This window comes from Manacus vitellinus, unplaced genomic scaffold (assembly GCF_001715985.3).
Source record: "Manacus vitellinus isolate BGI_N305 unplaced genomic scaffold, ASM171598v3 scaffold_15_pilon, whole genome shotgun sequence".
In the NCBI taxonomy this organism is placed as follows: Eukaryota; Metazoa; Chordata; class Aves; order Passeriformes; family Pipridae; genus Manacus; species Manacus vitellinus.
This window is the reverse complement of record NW_021939122.1, coordinates 4,146,742-4,160,465: the sequence shown is the minus strand read 5'-3', so window position 1 is coordinate 4,160,465 and position 13,724 is coordinate 4,146,742. Positions and strand designations below refer to the sequence as shown.

Below are 13,724 nucleotides of genomic sequence, written 5' to 3'. Positions count from 1 at the left end.
TAGATGTCAAGAAGTGTCACGTTTCCCAAACAATCCTATTTCTAGTTATCCGTGGTTTTTTTCATCCATTTCCTATATATTTATTATTATTACTTCATCCTCGTATTTGCATTTTTCTTCTTCTCTATTTTCCCTTCCTCAGTGAGTAAAACACTGACCATGAAAGTATCTGTTGCCCTAAGTATGCCAGCCTGTGGGCATTGCTCTCAGTTACTTTTTATGGTGAGTTTTACTGTGAAGTTACTTTTACTTTAGCTGGGATCTCTATATTTCCATAGAGTGACTAAAAAGCGCCTGGCAGCCCCCAGTGTGCTATTTTTGATCACCTAATGATAACTTCCATAGCCACTCTAACTTTAGCAAAGGTATATTCTTTTATCAGTGAGGTATGCAATTAACAGTACACCTCATCATTTTTAGGTGGTATTTGGATTTTCACTCTAAGCATTACCTCAGTAGTCCTATGTGCCAGTGTTATTTCTCCGATAATTAAGGTGGCCCCATAAAACATTACACAAAAGCAGGGAAGGGCTGGAATCCCTCTTGCTTAAAAGATGAAGCTGAGTGAGGTGATACATTGCACTGAGGTGGCTGTCAACAATTATCTTTCATCTACTGGCAATCCCAAATGCATGAGAGTAAATGAGTATCTAAGATGTTCAATTAAGAATAAATAAGAGAACTATTACCTTTCTTAATAGGAAAAAAACCAAAACCCCAAACAAACCCCTCACAACCCAAAACTCGAAATCATTGCCCACGACTGCATCATATAAAAGTCCTGCATAGAAGGCAGAACATACAGATCCTTGCTGTGGTTTAAACACAGCCAGCAACCAAACCCCACACAGCCACTTCCTCACACCTCCACCAGTGGGATCAGGGAGAGAGAATCAGAAGGGTAAAAGCTGGAAAACTCATGGATTGAGATAAAGACAGTTTAAGGAAAGCAAAAGCCATGCACACAAGCAAAGCAGAACAAGGAATTAATTCACTGCTTCCCATGGGCAGGCAGGTGTTAAGCCATCCCTAGGACAGCATAGACCCATCACATGTAATGGTTACTTGGGAAGACAAACACACCACTCCAAACATCCCCACTTCTACCTTCTTGCTCCCACTTTATATACCAAGCATGATGCCATATGGTATGGAATATCCCTTTGGTTATTTTGGGTCACCTGTCCTGGCTGTGTCTCCTTCCATTTGTAGACAGAATGCACAATAGAAAACTTTTCTTATAATAAAGGAATAAAAATGTCAAATTCAATCCCATGAAACTAACCAGATAAAACTACATCCTGAAATGAAGAATCAAATAAATTATAAGTATTTTATTTTACCTGTAATGCAATGTAAGAAATATCCCTTGCCTAGAGCAAGGGATGATGTTACTTCCAGTAATACAGGCAAGATAAGAAGATAGTTACTGATAAAAAAATTATACATCATCTGTGAAAATGCAGCTGAAATGACAGCAAATGCGATAATAATGACTCAGTCACATGCAAGGATGATAAAGAGGAATCATATAAGAGCAGAGCTAGGTGATTAATTATATTCACCACCAAAATCAGATGCAGGGAAACCAAGCAAGGAAAAATATAAAATCAGAGGGCCTTGAGTTACCATGCTGATCTAGGTACACATGTGAACATGTCTTCTGTTTCTCCTCTAGGCAAACAGATGTCTATAATGGGGTAGTATCAGAACATCTTAATCATCTCACTAGATGGACATCAACTTTTCATCAATAAACACCAATGATAAGTGTATCTACCCTCCTCTAAAAGTAAACTGATACTGTGTGAAACAGTATTGTTTCAGGTCTTGATTTTTCAGCAGTCATTCAGCAAGGAAAAACAGTTTTGTAGCTTGGACACATCTCCAAGCACTACGACATGATTGATATTCCTATAGATTTACACAATCTTTGTATTAAGTGGGCTTTGTGTGAGCCAACCCCTGATCTCTGACTGCCGAGATAGAGGCCATCCATCTTTACTCATCCCGTACACCCTCCAACACTCTGTCCAGCAACTTGACAGCTACATATTAAAAGAAGGTTATCACAGTTGCCAGTTTTGAAGCACAACTGCAGCTCCATATTAAGTTGCCCAGTTATTAAGGTGGCAACATAAAAGTACAATGGGCAGCTCTTATACAGCCTTGCTTGCTTCACATGACTCTGCAGCTGACTATGTCAAATTAGGCACCAAGGACAGCTTGATGCAAACAAGAATGAGATCAAACAGCTGCTCTCTAATAAGAACACCTCACACATTAGACTTCTCAATGACACATCAAAGCCTTGGGAGCAGAAACAATTTTAAAGCTTTATGCAATTTGACCCAGGCACACCTACAAGAAATGAAGGCTGCAGAGAAAAGAAAGCCTAAGAACAGGAGATGTAGTTTTTGCTGGTACGCAGACCTGGAAGTGCTTTTATGAAGAGATAAAATCTGGTCATGTTCCTGTGCGTTAGTTCTCCTTTGTAGCTCTGACGGGTGTTCCCCACTTACGTAAAAGAAGCAAACTGCTGGCACATGGGCAGGATGTGTGATCTTTTTATTGAGCTGCTCCTTTTATACTGAAGAGCCTGTCTTCAATGACACGTTCGTGCCTCAACTAATGAAGCAGAGAAAACTCCAAAGGCCATCCATCATGATAAAATTTTTTTTTTTATATTAAAATTACTTTACCTGGTAAGCCAAATGTGGGAAAGAGTGTGCCAGGAGCCCAAAGCAGATCTATAAAAGAGTAAAGATGATTGTATCTGAGATAGCACCAGAGCCACCACTGCACTTTTCTCTCTGCCACACCTGGGAAACAAGTACCTGGGAATGTTCTCAATTATTCAAATAGCCACTTGGTAGACAAAGTAGTGCCAGAGGACTGATGCAGTTTTTTTGGCTACCATAGTTTCACTGGACTAAGCATTTTATCAGGAGGCAAGACTTCTCTATCTTTCGCTGATTATAGATGTGTATACACACGATTTACTTGTGGGAAGAGAACAGCTTGAAGCCAAAGAGGCCCCAAACTTTTCAATGACATGTAAAGTTCTGCCTTGAAAGTTTGTCAAACATTAAGAACAGCAATGAAGTGTTTTGAACTGAGAGCTAAATCTGTTACTATGTTACTACAACTGGTAACAGCTGCATACACACGGCTAAGGAAGGAAGAGGAAGCTCTTGAGGAATCCAGTCCTCTCACCAGTTATTGAGAGCATACGTGCTTCATTTCACCACCACACCTGCCCCACCCACACGGCTTTGTTGCTCGAGAGTGCACACACGGGGCACTACAAGCAACAGGCAAATTATATCCAGTCAGTCAGTTTGCTGGGTAATCGCTAAACCCTGGCTAGAGATTACCACCTCCATTTGCTCTCTACACGAGACTTGACAACCACTCACTCCTCCATGCGTCACTGCCAACACAGCGCTGGCAAACAGGACTAACAGCACTGGCCGGTCTCACCGGGCCCAGACTCCAAGGGCTCTATAACCCCACGCTCAGCACTACTGGCACATCTTCACCGGGTGCCGCGCCTGCACTGCCACGTTTACCGCGTCACCACACAGCCACGAAGCAGCACCTGCTGCCTGTGCCCTCACAGGCCGAGGCAGCAGCAACACCGCCCCGCCGGCCCGGGGAGCGCTCGGCTCTTCCGCCACTGTAGGGGAGTGGCCCGGCCGCAGCCAATAAACAGCTCTTCTGCCTGACAGACAGCAGGGAGGGGCCATGCTAGCCAATAGGAGAGCGGATAGGGAAGAAGGTTGGGAATGCCAGAGCCCAATTGAAAACCTCTCCGGCCCTGGGGGGCGGGAGCAAGAGTGAGATTCAGTCACGGACTGAACTCTTCCTCCAATCAGAGCGCCTTCCCCCATTCCGCTCCCCGGATTGGTTACCAGGTGGAAGGCGGACCTTAGACCGCCCTTCTCCCCAATAGGAAGGTAGCACTGCGTGACAGGCGTTCGGCTCAGCCAATCACTGTCGGCGCGGAGGCTCCAACCTCTCTTCCTTGCAAAATGGCGGCTACGGCGCCAGCGCGGCTCCACCCGCGACAGTCCCGCCGCAGAGCCCGACAGCGGCTCCGGCCACCCCGGCCGGGAGCGCCCCCCCCGCAGCCGCGCCAGCCCCCGCCTGCCCGCCCCGGCTCCGCCGCCGCCGCGCGCGCTGTCAGCGCGCTCTCGGGCCCCTTCCCCGGCGGCCGCGTGGTGCGGTTGCACCCGGTCGTGCTCGCCTCCATTGTGGACAGCTTCGAGCGGCGCAACGAGGGCGCGGCGCGGGTCATCGGGACGCTGCTGGGTAAGAGCCGCCGCCACCCCGCCGCGGCCTGGGGGCGAGAACCCCCCGCCGCCCCCTAACCCGCTGCTCTCCCTCCCGCAGGGACCGTGGACAAGCACTCGGTGGAGGTCACCAACTGCTTCTCCGTCCCGCACAATGAGTCCGAGGATGAGGTAGGGAGCCGGCCCGGGGGGGGCTCTGGGCTCCGCAGATGGGGCTGGAGCCTGAGCTGCTCCCGCCCAGTGTTAAACAGCCCTGTAACCGCTGACTCGGCCCTGTCCCGTTTCTCAGGTGGCAGTCGATATGGAGTTTGCCAAAAACATGTATGAGCTGCACAAAAAGGTGTCTCCTAGCGAGATCATCTTGGGCTGGTAAGTTCTTCTGCAAGGACACGCAAGCAGTTATGTTGGTCCCTTAAACTACTTGAAATACATAATTCAGCTTGTCATAGATGGAGAAGCAGAAGCACTAATGGTTGTGACAGTAAGATCTTGCAACTCTTGTTCTACAGTCAGGGGTAAAGCTCCTCCAATTCATAAAAGGAAGAGAGAGTATTGGAGACTTACAGGGTTTGGTTTGGTTTACGTCTAGCAAAGTATCACAGAGAAGTGATGAGTTAGAAAATGGTTTCATGGCTTTGTTAGAACATACTACTTGAGATACATGGAAGTTAACTGGTTAGAAAGAAGGGAGAACACAAAAGAGGAGTTTCAAGTACCAAAGGCGTCAGAGGGAATCACTGATACCAGCTGGAGTGCATAGTTCTCTGCTGAGAAAAGGTTGAAGTACTTGTGTGTTGGTTGCAAAGCAAGATCAGTACATTTATATGGGAACAGAGGGTGTCTGAGTGTGTGACACGGTGTGTTTATTAGTCTTTTCTTGCCTCTCTGATGCTACCAAATAGCTTTGTTCTGTTCCTGTGGAGCAGACTTCCTCAACAACCTTCTAATGGCACAGCAAAGTGCAGTTCTGATGACAGGACTTTCCCTATGGATGTGAGACACTAATTGCAGAGCAGTTAAAGGAGCCAGATGAACGAGTTATACCTCCTGCAGAGAAATGTTTGATTTGTGGAAGACAAAGCTGGTCTGAATTTGTACAGAAGTAAAGAGTTGGTCCAGAACACAGTGACAGATAAGTGAATATGGGGTGTCTGATGTCAGTTGTACCGACATTTTTATGGCTGGTACTGCAACACCAGCCCCGTGCGTATTTTGGGCAAGGGTGTGCTCAGCCTGTGATTCCTACAATTCCAGGACAGGTGGCCATAAAACTACAGAATCCTTAGTTAAAACACTTGTATTTAGCATGCTGCTGCAGCTCAGTGTTTGGAAATCAGTGGTTTATCATACAAACCTGTTAAATACCAACAGTAGGGAAGAGCAGGCACTTGAATGTTGGAAGAATGGCTCCTCAACCTGTGTTCTTTTGAAGGTATGCAACAGGCCATGACATCACGGAACACTCAGTCCTGATCCACGAGTATTACAGCCGGGAAGCGCACAATCCAATCCACCTCACTGTGGACACGAGTCTCCAGAATTCACGCATGAGCATTAAAGCCTATGTCAGGTACTCTGGGGGGCTGCATTTCTGCAGGGGAGCTGTGGGAATTGCTGAGAGACACCCCTTCAGGGTAACAAGTAATGTCACAGACTGCAGTGTCCCATTTTGGACAATACTGGGCAGTAGCTAAAACACAGTGGTGAGCCAGGGAACATCGCTTACTTCTCATTGGAATGTCTTGACCACTGGATGTTGGTTGAAAGACCTAACCTTTCATAAGCTGGTACCTCATTGGGGTGGGGAATAGTGACTTAATTAGCAGCGTTCTGAACATCTCTGGGACATTTCACAGGATTCACACAGCTAGCAGTAATGTCACTAACCTCATCACACTGACTGAATGCTAGCCTATAGCCACTGGGTTTATTTATACAAGTTGGAGGATCAGTGTGGTTAAAACATAATTGAAACAGCATGTTCTTGATGAATCTTTCTTCCCTTTAACCCCTTCATTTTTGTCAATTAATGAAGATTAAATATTGAGAAATTAAACTCTTCTGCTTCACTGAATTCTTCCCAGTATTGGCTGAAGAGCTCTCCTCTGTAAGATAAAAATCCCAAGCCTTTCTTTGTAGAGAAGGTACTGCTTCTTGACTGTGCAGTTTCAAAAAGGGAGTTGTTCCATGACATATTACTTGAAGCATAATGGATTTCAAATACTTGGAATATTAGGATTAATAAATGTGTTGAGAGTGCTTTGAACTTGAATTTTGCCATATTTGTTTGTTCCTTCAGTGATTTCTCAGAGTATTTCAGGATAGAAGAATAGCTGCTCTATAAGCAAGGAACTGTGGCTAAGATCATAGTACTTAGCTCTTCATGCATTCATGCTGACAAATGTCAGACAGCTAGGAATATTCTTGGATGAAAATGGGCAATTAATAGCATGCCAGAACTGATTTCCTGTTCTGTTATCCTTAGTCATAAAATTGCTGATTTTGGTGAGAGTGAGTAACCTACTCATGTTCATGCTTTAGTGCTAACAGAGATCACTGAGATGGAAATCTATTTCTTCCTCCTTTATATATGTCCATGCTGAAAATGTTTTGTTCTTTTTTTTTCTAGTGCCCCAATGGGAGTCCCTGGTAAAACTATGGGCGTGATGTTCACACCCCTAACAGTGAAATATGTTTATTATGATACAGAGCGGATAGGAGGTAAATGCTTCTGCCCTATTTTGGTTATAACTGTGACACTCTTCAAATGCTTTTTTTTTACCCTGGTAAAATTGCCATTCTGGGAATTCTACTGGAAATTAGACTGTCTTGCTAAAGCTGTCCTAAAAAATCTTCAGCTGGGTTCTGTGACAGTTTTTTTCATCGATTCTCCTTTGGCTTTCAGTGGATCTCATCATGAAGACCTGTTTCAGCCCTAACCGAGTGATTGGCTTGTCCAGTGACTTACAGCAGGTGGGCTCAGCCTCCGCCCGGATTCAGGATACCCTGACCATGGTGCTGCAGTACGCCGAGGATGTGCTGGTAAGGCCAGCTTTTTATCAGCTGGAAAATAGGTTTGACGTAAACTTGGGCATATCGTTTTTCTTTTTATGTTTTCTCTTTCTGGGCCATAAACTTACTGAGTTTTACTTATGTGAAGTGTGTGTTTTTATGCTTAGTCTGGCAAAGTGGCTGCTGACAACACTGTTGGGCGCTTCCTGATGGATCTTATTAACCAGGTGCCAAAGATTTCACCAGAGGACTTTGAGACAATGTTGAACAGCAATATCAATGTAAGTTCATAATTTAATTTTTTCTGTGAATTGCCAGCAATTTTGAAAATTTGTCATACAGACACAAATTTGTCTGTGATCAAAACAATCTTTTCATACAAACGTGTTAGTAGCCCTTTGCTGTCAGGGCTAAAGGTGGATAAAGGAGCTCACCATAATAATATTGCAATCAACTGCAGATCAAAGAATAAATTTTAAAGTAGTTAGGAATTAGGTAAGTAATCTGCAAACCAGCACCAATTCTTCTTTCATTTTGATTGGACAATATGAATTACAAAACTTAAAAAGTTTGAGTTTCAAGGATAACTGGTGACTTGACAGCTTCCTTTGCCTGAGCTGAAGTTCTGTCTCCGTGCATAGCACTTAGGACTTGAACAAGGTTCTAGCATGCTACCTTAGTTTTCTCTTTCTACAGAAATAAGTTTCTGAATGTGTTTTTCACCCACAGTCTGCAAGACCAGAACTAATTTTTAATTTTGCCTATACCCTTTAACTTGCCTGGTTAACATAGGTGAACTTCAAGTTAAAATTTCACAAGCTGTGTTTCATTTTCCAGGAATACCAAAAGCTTCCTGCAAGGGAAGCATTCCTCAGGGTAGGACTTTCAGGACTAACAATATTTCTGGTAGCTGATTATAAAATGCTTTACAGGTGTTAAAAATTCAGCTCCCTAATATACTACAATCTTTGTTCATATTTCTGATCACTGTTATTTTCCCCCTCTTTCAGGACCTACTGATGGTAACCTACTTGGCAAACCTCACACAGTCACAGATTGCTCTGAACGAAAAACTTCTGAGTTTATAAAGAAACTGTTGCCATCCTACACTTAAAGGAGCCCGAAGAATGAGTAGATACACTTTTCTATGGTGTTACAAACTTCCTTGGACCGTAATTTAATTACCTACATGACTTGGTTTACATCTTTATTCCCATTGCCCTGAAAAATCCCTAACATGCTTCAGGAAATGAATGGGAATGGCTGCAGTTCAGCTGAGCCTGATATTTTAAAATGGAATATGAGAATCTTTTGTCTCCTGGGTTTATCAACTTGTATAACAAAATACAGCTTTATTGTAAGAATGTATTGGGAATAAAAGTTCCATTGCAGTGGCAAGAATGGCTTCTGTCTGGAAGAAACTGTTCTCATTTATTGTGTAATGAATCCACTTTTAAAAGAAAGGGAGGGGGTAACACGGCATCAGGAAAGAAGTAGATGCAAATCAACTCCAGTTCTGCAGACTTCTTTGCAGGGTTTTTTTCCAACTGCTAAAGCACACTGAAAGTGTGGGGTTTTGTGTTGCATGTAATATGCTTTACCATGAAGGACTACAGAGTAGTCACTGGCTTATTAGTGGTGCTGTGTATATTCCTTCAGCAGGGTACTGACAGAGTATGAGATAGTAAATTCAGTTTATTATATAATTTCTATGCATCTGATTATTTTATGATCTTTTGGGAAAGAAAGTCAAAATCAAAAGCATTAGCCCCTCATAAAGTGAGGGTTCAGAGAATTAGAGCCAGCAACTGTGTTTATGGTAAAAGGGCTTGGAAAGCATTCGTGGCTAAATAAGTGTGCTTCCTGGAGTTTCATCTTTGCCAAAGAAGAAAGGGACAGCAAAATGACAGTTCATGAAATCTGGTGTTAAAAGTTGGGTGTCATCAAATAGGAATTTTATGTTTCATAACCCTGTACTGCTGCTAAAATTATGCAACCAGAAACCCCATTTCATGTTAAATGAGTTCTAGCTGAGCGAATACCAATATTATCTGTAGCTTTACACAGTCTCAGCTAATAACATCACCTTTAGAAGGCTGTTCAGCTGTACTGAGAAGGTTTACCTAATGGAGTTAAGGCATCCCCCTTCTAAGACAATACCTGTTCCCACCTAACTACTTATGACTGTTTCGGTGAATGAGTTTGAAATGTTGGAGAAGTATGCAAAGACAGTGTTCCCCAAAATAATTGCTGTCCTAATTTGTCAGATAAATCCCCAGAATAAGACTCAGGTTACAAATCTGTAGATCCTGTACTGGTTCCAATCTAGAAGAGTTCCCCCAGTGACTCAATGCCAAATTCTAAGTTCTAATTGCATGGACAATATGTATGAAAACTGAAGGTATAACAAAGATCCCCATCTCATTTGAAAATCTTATTTGTGAGCATTAAATAACTATTAGGACTCAACTCCTGGTTTTTATTACTCCAGATAAAAATGTTTTGCTTTCCCTTCTCTTCTTTAAACTTGATATTCTTAACTTCAAACATTTAACCTTTCACAAGGTTTTTTTAAGTAAGTTTTGACATTGATGGAGGAAAAGAGCAAGCAGCAAAGGTGGGTAAGTCAATTACTGCAAAAACACTGCAGGGGGGAAAGCATAATATTCTTTCCCTAATCTCCTCTGCAGGAAACTCTTTGCCATTCCCTGTTAGGAAAGTGAGAAAATGTAAGAAGAAAGATTTTTAACACTGCAAGTTGAATAGCTATGTCATTTAATAAGCTGGTGTGCACAACATGCAAAGTTCTGAGATGAAAGAATCAATTTGTGATCATTGTGTAATTTGCCAGTCCTTGGAAGTACCTGAAGACTAATGAAGACATATCATAAGGGACTGAGGTTATGGCTTCCTAGCTAAAAGGATTCACTTCAAAGCAGCTGTCTGAAGAGACCAAAGTCCATGGATTTGGGTGTATGCCAGACAGTACAGTGCCAAATGCTAGGAATTGGAGTGGGAAAAGAGTTTCCCTTTAAAAACTAATCCCATCTGTTGTGTCCTTGTGAACGGACACATGGTGATCCTTACTTTGACTCTGGAGTTTTGAATGCCTGATTTCAAATTTCAGTGGCCACTCTTGTGAAGGACAACATTGCAAACACAGATGTAATGCATCATTGTGCTTAATTGTAAAGCCTTTGCTGTGTTATTACCTAGAAGGCATTCCTTCTCTGGAATTGTAAAATGTATACAGGAATTAGTAAAGGTATTCTATTACAATTGTTCCAGTGTACAGAAATCTATCTAAAAATTTGAAGTTCAATAGAAAATCTGGTGGGAAAAGCTTCAGAGTCAAGAAACATCAAGGATTTCAAGCTTTAACTTACTATTGATTTGTAAACCGCATGGATTTATTAGGGGACTTTTCTCCTTTTTTGTTTGATTGTTTAGGATGTGTTGCTCCAAGTAACTTTGACAAAGTTAGTTTTAAATAGCTGAGATAGATAATTCTCTGGATATGCTTCTGTACATTATATTTAGTCACATTAGTGATCTCACTAATATAATAAAAGCTCTTGTATCATTTGGCATGTTCATTTTCTTCAGTGGTTTCTCTGAATGAGTGTAACATTGCTGGACGTTCTGGTATTGCATGTTTAATTTATGGCAATCAGTTGAACTGATCTTGGGGTTTTACCTCACTATGAAGTTCTCCTTTTCCTCAATTTACATAACAATATTCAGAACAGAGTACAATGTTACAATTGAGTCTCTTGTTCCCTTTTGGTAGAAGTTGGAGGACTGTATAAAATCAGTCCACCTTGTTGCCTTGGGCCCTTCTCAGACATGTAATCTCAGTCAGCTTCAACAAACCAGAGTTTCAGCAAAGCACCTCTGTGCAGTACAGAGGCAATGAAACCTTATGGTTTTTTCAGTGAGCATGGTGACTTCTGACAACCTGCAGTTTAATTAGCACACAGATATTATGCTTTGCTCTGATATCTTCCTAGCGTAGTAAGGCTGTGCTGGTTCACATCTGTCAGAGTGCATGTAAAACATGCAAGCACATGATAGCATGCTGTGTTACTTATCAAAATCAAGAAGAACTATCTTTAACAGAAATGCCTTCATAAAATTTAAGGAGGAGCTGGTAATGCTCCAGTATTTCTTAACTCAGCAGTACGAAGTTCTATATTGTTGGGAATAACAAACTTTATCTGCAATTTGAAACTTAAAAAAATCTTTTGTTCCAGAATTATAATTTCATTTGGTGGTTATTTCCGTATACTGGGATGAAAGTCACTAAGTTTGCTTTGTTAGTTGAGTCATTTGAGTTTTTTGGCAGAACACTTAAGTCTGCTGCAAAGAGGAAGTAGTGTTTTGGTGTGTGAATTTGTGAACATGTGGACATATGCCATGTACACCTGAAATGCATGGCTTTAATCCTAAGGTTAATGGTGAAAAATGTTAGACATATTACTCTTTTAGAGCAGTTAAGCAGAACAACCTGCTGTTCTCCTCCTGTGCTTTGAGGAGGGATGAAGTTTCTATTTCCACACAATGGAACTAGAAACCCGTTGGCAACTCAGTTGTAAGGACTGTGTGAAATCCTAAGATTGGGACCACAGTGGGTGGAGCACTAACATGACTCACTGGGCAATGACTCTTCCTTGAGCAACTAACCAAACTCACAGCTCCTCCTGAAGTGAGCTGAACGTGCTCTCTGCACACATGGAGGGTTAACTCAACAGCCAAGTGGGGTTATGTGCATTTTAATGACTGCAGTCACAAGGCAGTCTAACAGGAAAAGTATTTTTAGTACATAATGTAGACTTGGACCACTTCAGTATCCTGTTGGTTTGTTATACTTTGACCTATGGTTCAAAGCTGACCAGAACTTCTTTCTTACAACAAACTGAGGGAAAGTTTTTCTGTTTTTAATTTAATTGTATTGGCTGGAATAGAACATCAAAGTAATGCTTCTTATTATTTAAGTGGGGAATAATGTTCTAATCAGGATATATAGGAGGAGCAGCAATGCTTTAGTGACCTATACCACCAACAATAAGTTCCTCTGGAAAAAAAGAATAATTGTTTCAGCTCTATTGATAGCACTCAGTTAGCACTGCTATGAAGTGGAGCCAAGTCAGTCCAGACCAGAATTCTGTCCAGTATCATGTCTTAGGAGCAGATGTAAGAATATTACAAAAGAGAAGAACAAGAGTTTGACTCCTAAATTCACTGAACTTAAATTTTCTTATAGTGAGAAGTTGCCTTGACTGTGCATGGGGTTTTAGAAGGTTTCCCAAATGTGCAGGCTCTAGCTATACCAACAAGCTGAGGGATTTCCTTTAAATACAGGGAGTCAAATTAGATGACCACAATGATTCCATTTCATGCTCTAAAAAAGTAATTCCAAATATTCCTGCTGACACTAATATTCAGTAACAGATTCTTCAGACATTTGTCAGTCAGTTTGTTAAAATATTTTCTCTTCTTCCTTTCATGCTTTGTTTTTAAAACAAATTGTTCTTTTCCTAAATAGCTCAAATCCAAATGGTCCACTAAATGGAAGAAGAGAAAAAGAATTGTGTATTTTATAAATGTAATCGGTTCCCATGGAAACAGGGATTTAGATATATACCTCTCCTGAAAGAAATGTGCTTAACAGAGGTAAAATAAAGTAGACAGACACTTGGAGTGTCAGCTGAAGAATGCTGTGAGGATTAAATTCTTAAAGCCACTCCTGCTGTGTTCTGGGCAAACAAGAGAGAACAAGCCCAGTTTTTCTAGATAGGTAATTTATCAGATTCTTTATGTGGCTTTAGGTGCTATTCATTTGAAGCAAGCAAGCAAGCATAGTAAATTATTACCCACCTATTTTCTGCTGCCTGCACTTCACGCTGTTTTACAGACAAATAAAACAGTGGCTGTTGTTTCATCTAGAGCTGAAGTGCTGCACCAGATTACAGGAAAAAAAACCTGTTCGCATTTGAATGGTCTCTGAACTGCTAAGGTGTTTATCATAAAAAAGACATTTTGAATAACCTCAAGTAACTGGTGCATAATATCATAGGTGGATCCTTCCTAAATTGTATCTGGCTGGTCAGAACGTCTTATGAATAAACCATCAGGTAACGTGTATGTAATATCTATTCAGAGTACACTATGAATTAACATTACAACAGACAGAAACTAAACACTACACTTCCCTAATTACATACAAATAACTGTAATTAAGATTTCTTTCTATAAAACTGTATGTAGTGGTCAGGACAATCTTATCTTTGGTCCTCTTGGGACCTAGATCCCAACTACATCAAAACTACATCCCAGCTACATCAAAAGCAGCAACTCCTCCAGCTCCATCCACTTATGTATTTTATATTCTTTGCGTGTTACACGCAGTTCTGATGG

At 41.6% G+C, this 13,724-nt stretch overlaps 1 protein-coding gene across 1 annotated transcript; it reads left to right on the top strand.

Annotated features, from left to right (window-relative positions):
* The first annotated feature begins 3,747 nt into the window (after positions 1-3,747).
* EIF3F (eukaryotic translation initiation factor 3 subunit F) lies at positions 3,748-8,705 on the top strand. The gene is given in 11 exon segments (XM_018069062.2): positions 3,748-3,781; positions 3,990-4,153; positions 4,156-4,180; positions 4,183-4,314; positions 4,396-4,466; positions 4,585-4,664; positions 5,728-5,865; positions 6,925-7,016; positions 7,201-7,337; positions 7,475-7,588; positions 8,318-8,705. Coding segments are annotated over 11 exon segments (1,065 nt in total). The 3' UTR covers positions 8,396-8,705.
* Positions 8,706-13,724: the final 5,019 nt, after the last annotated feature.